This window comes from Branchiostoma floridae, chromosome 6 (assembly GCF_000003815.2).
Source record: "Branchiostoma floridae strain S238N-H82 chromosome 6, Bfl_VNyyK, whole genome shotgun sequence".
NCBI classification, from domain to species: domain Eukaryota; kingdom Metazoa; phylum Chordata; class Leptocardii; order Amphioxiformes; family Branchiostomatidae; genus Branchiostoma; species Branchiostoma floridae.
The window spans coordinates 18,088,128-18,092,013 of NC_049984.1; the positions used below are offsets into that span (position 1 = coordinate 18,088,128).

The 3,886-nt window shown below is 41.5% G+C and overlaps 1 protein-coding gene across 3 annotated transcripts in view; it reads left to right on the plus strand.

Moving 5' to 3' along the window:
* The window catches only part of LOC118417679 (tetraspanin-9-like), a 29,497-nt gene that overhangs the window by 21,945 nt on the left and 3,666 nt on the right, over positions 1-3,886 (plus strand). For all 3 annotated transcript variants that reach the window (XM_035823329.1, XM_035823328.1, XM_035823330.1), the window contains exons 2-8: positions 880-972; positions 1,415-1,463; positions 1,647-1,699; positions 1,908-1,982; positions 2,321-2,389; positions 2,717-2,824; positions 3,326-3,421. In XM_035823329.1, coding sequence (XP_035679222.1) covers positions 919-972; positions 1,415-1,463; positions 1,647-1,699; positions 1,908-1,982; positions 2,321-2,389; positions 2,717-2,824; positions 3,326-3,421 — 504 coding nt within the window. In that variant the 5' untranslated portion in view covers positions 880-918. The remainder of the gene's footprint in view (positions 1-879; positions 973-1,414; positions 1,464-1,646; positions 1,700-1,907; positions 1,983-2,320; positions 2,390-2,716; positions 2,825-3,325; positions 3,422-3,886) is intronic.

A 3,886-nucleotide genomic window follows, 5' to 3' on the forward strand; every position in this document is an offset into this window, starting at 1 on the left:
GATTAAAATTCTGACATTGATAAAGCCAAATACGTGCGTGTAGCAACACTTTAAACACAACAGATATCCTTAGATACAAAGACATTAGGCATTCAAAAGGCGCACAACGTAGGGGATCGGCGAGTTTCTTAGTCTGTCAGTCCTACATTTCACATGTCGATATTTGTCACAGTTTCTGGTGGTTCTGTTATGATAGTCCGATCCCTTTGGTGGTAGCATTGACGGTCTGTGTCTCTCCAAGTAGGTTCCGAACTTAAAGCACAGATCTCGCCTGCGGTCCGACAGCAGTGGGATGTTTAAGTTCTTCCTGGCTTGTTCGTAGTTAGTGAAGTGTCTGCCTAGAATTGTCCGAACAGCTCTCCGCTGCACTGCTTCAAGCCTGTCTGACTGTGCACAGGTGAGGCCCGGATGCCAAACTGGCGCGCAATACTCCAGTACTGGTCTTACAAACGATGTGAAAATGGTGACAAGGTCCTGAGTGGGTAGGTTGAAATGTTTAAGCTTCCGCAAGAAGAAAAGCCGACCGTTAGCTTTCCCTATCATTCTGGTGACCTGCGTCTCCCATTTCAAGTCTTTCTGCAGCCACACCCCCAGAAGAAGGCTAAGGCATTCCGGGGTTCGAAAGAATTTCTGAGATATAGAACGAATTTTCTTACGTTTAGTGCATTTTGTTGTCTTATAAGTCATACTTTTACGAATTACGCAATATCTAAATCATAAAAATCGGCGAAAATAGCACAACAGTGCCGCTGTGAACGAACCCCACAGTACCGCACCGGTGCCCCAAGTGCAGTGAGATACCACCTTAAGCACATCGACCGATGATGATGATGATGATGATGTGAGAATTTCTTCCCGCCATTTTCTTCCCGCTCACAGTTAGCGGGAGCGGGGGCGATCGGGGCGGGAACATGGGTGATGGTGACGTCACCAGAGCAGTTTGACTTTCTGCAGTATCTTAACACCAACCCGGTAGGTGGTACTCAAATTCTTTACATTCCTAATTCATAAAACAATCACTCATAAAGTGTTTAAAGACGCTTGTATTCTAAGATACTGGTTTTCACTGTCTTACCAGACTGAGGGTTCAAGAGTCGAAGAAAACAGAAAATGTAAGGCTTTTTTTCTAACAGTAAATTAAATGTGCATATGTCAAGATCAGTACAAAAACACGTATTTATAAGTAGATTGTCCATGTTATCTATCTTATGTTCCTACATTAGTCCTTGTGTAGCCTATAAATTGTGAGGAATCGCGTAAATCTTTTTGGATGGGAACGGAAAGGTTATGGAGAAGAGCTGGGGTGACCTTGTGCGTTTGACAGAAACCCAACACTAAGTACTTGAAGAAGCGCCATGCTTCAGTTCAATTGAGAATTACAGCTCAATTGCCTTTTTCTTGCCTGTCCCCATAGGTGGTGATTTACGGTATAGTGATGCTGGGGTTCCTCATGTTTCTTGTGGGTAAGTTTAGACGGACGACACTTCTGTTCTGCATTTTCATCTTTAGAAGATTGTGGTGGCATTTCTGTTGCTTTAGGTTCTGTATCAATTGTATTGATTCGGTAATGCTTTAGACTGCTTCTTTTCATTCTTGTGATTGTTTGCTGTTTTTATTGATAGTAAGTTGCCGTTTTGCCGTCACAGGTTTGAATGGGTGCGTTGGGGGTTGCAGGGAAAGCGCATGCGTACTAGATTTGGTGAGTATACCGATTTGCGTATATCTTTTTAATTACCGTGTTTATGTTCATTGTTGACACTTCAGAGTTCAATTTTCAAACGTAGCACTTTCATGTGAAAATTCCTCAAAATGTTGATTGCATATTTGGCCGAGGTTGGCGAGAAAATGCAACAGCAACAAAATTTAATATGATTATATATATTTATGACTATTCTGTTCTCTTACAGTACCAAGGTATCGTCATCTTTCTACTCCTGGGTGAAATTTCTCTCATCGTCGTCATCATTCTTCAGAGAAACGAGGTTAGTGACAACGTGTCTTTGAGCAGTCAATCATTGAGCAGTCAATCATTGGGCAGCCAATCATTGGGCAGCCAATCATTGAGCAGCCAATCATTGAGCAGCCAATCATTGAGCAGCCAATTATTAAGCAGCCAATCTCTTGGAATCCAATCATTGAACAGCCAATCATTGAGCAGCAAATCATTGAGCAGCCAATCACAGGGGTCACATTCAATGACATCTGATTTAGATTTGAATCTTAATGACCACTGGAGTGTGTTGGTATGTTTGTGACATTTTTAAAAATAATGATGATTTTCAAAGTTTTATCATAGTAAAATGATCTTTTGCTTTCACAGTTGGAGCTGTTCACAGGTCAGTTGTGGGATGCGTTGAATGACGAGACGAAATATTTCTTCCAAAAACAAGTGGGTGAAAATCTGCAAAATTGTTTCCTTCGTGTGTCTATGTGTGTGTGTCTGTAAACCAAGAGGAGTTAATTGGGGAATATCTAGTTTTTCTTTCTCATGGCGTATGTATCATAGTCGTAGCCAGGCTTCATTCTACAAATAAAAATTGTAATGTTAGGTGTATAGGTAGGATCAGGAGAAAAATTAGGAAATGCTGAATGCAGTTGCAGTACGTTTCAGCGACTGTAGATGCAGAATACAGTGAATAACGATGATAATCTTAGGACAAATTACTAATCAGCTTTGAATAACAAGCCATAACATTTTCGTACTTGTTTTCCACAGTTTGAGTGCTGCGGTTTCCAGAACGTGACAGACTATGCGCTCCCTGTCGCAGATTTGCACCAAAGTTGCTTCTCCATCAACAATACCGTCCCCGCCTCTCTATACGCGGTAAGAACTTCTGCAAAAATTTGGGAGGGGAAAATTGGAAAAAATAACGTCACAGGAGGGCTGTGAATGAGTAAAGGTGATATCTCACTGCACTTGGGGCACCAGTGCGGCACTGCGGGGTCCGTTCACTGCGGTACTGTTTTGTTGTTTTCTCCGATTTTTTTATAATCTAGGTATTGCGTAATACGTAAAAGTATGACTTAGAAGACAACAAAATGCACAAAACATTTGTTCTTATGTCTGAAATTCGTTGATAGTGATCTTTCGACCCCCGCCGTGCCGCACCGGTGCCCCAATTGCAGTGGGATACCACCTTAAATTTCATATACTCAAGCATGAATGTTAGTGATTGAATTTGCCGATATCTGAACAGAAATGCTGACATTTTAGTTAATGTTCAATTTGCGCAAGTGTTTGTATTTCCGCGTATGGATCCCTCAAAGTTTTAACTGTGGTTTTACCGACAAGTGAACTTTTTGTGTGTTCGTTTGTCTTGTCCAGAGAGGTTGTTTCACGGGAGTGGAGACCTGGGCCCAGGACAACATGGATGTGCTGATCGGGATAGGCGGGGGGCTGTCGGGAGCCATCGCGCTGCAGGTAAGAATATCAGTCTTTACCACAACCGTCATGTTATGTTCTCACATTGCGTCTTTTCAAAGGTCTTCATCTGAACGTATTCCTAAGCAGATTACTAATAACGTCTTCGTTATCTGAGTAATAATAAGTTCAGATGAAGACCTCTGAAAAGACTCAACCTGAGTCCACAAATATTCTAGTTGGGGGTTGAGCATCAACTGCATATATAAGACTATAACACGTCATAACTCAGCAAATATCATTATCATATTTCTGTGATTTCGTGTACTGTTTCCTAACTTTTACATACATACATACATACATACATATTCATTCTCATTTATCGAGTGGAAGCATTGAAAAAGTTCATCAGTTCAATTAGGTCCTTATCGTATAGTCCAGTCTCTGATTCAATAAAGTTCTTTAGCGTGAGGTATGGACTTTTGACTTTCCTGGAGAGGCACAGTGAGGGATAGAGGTCTGGAT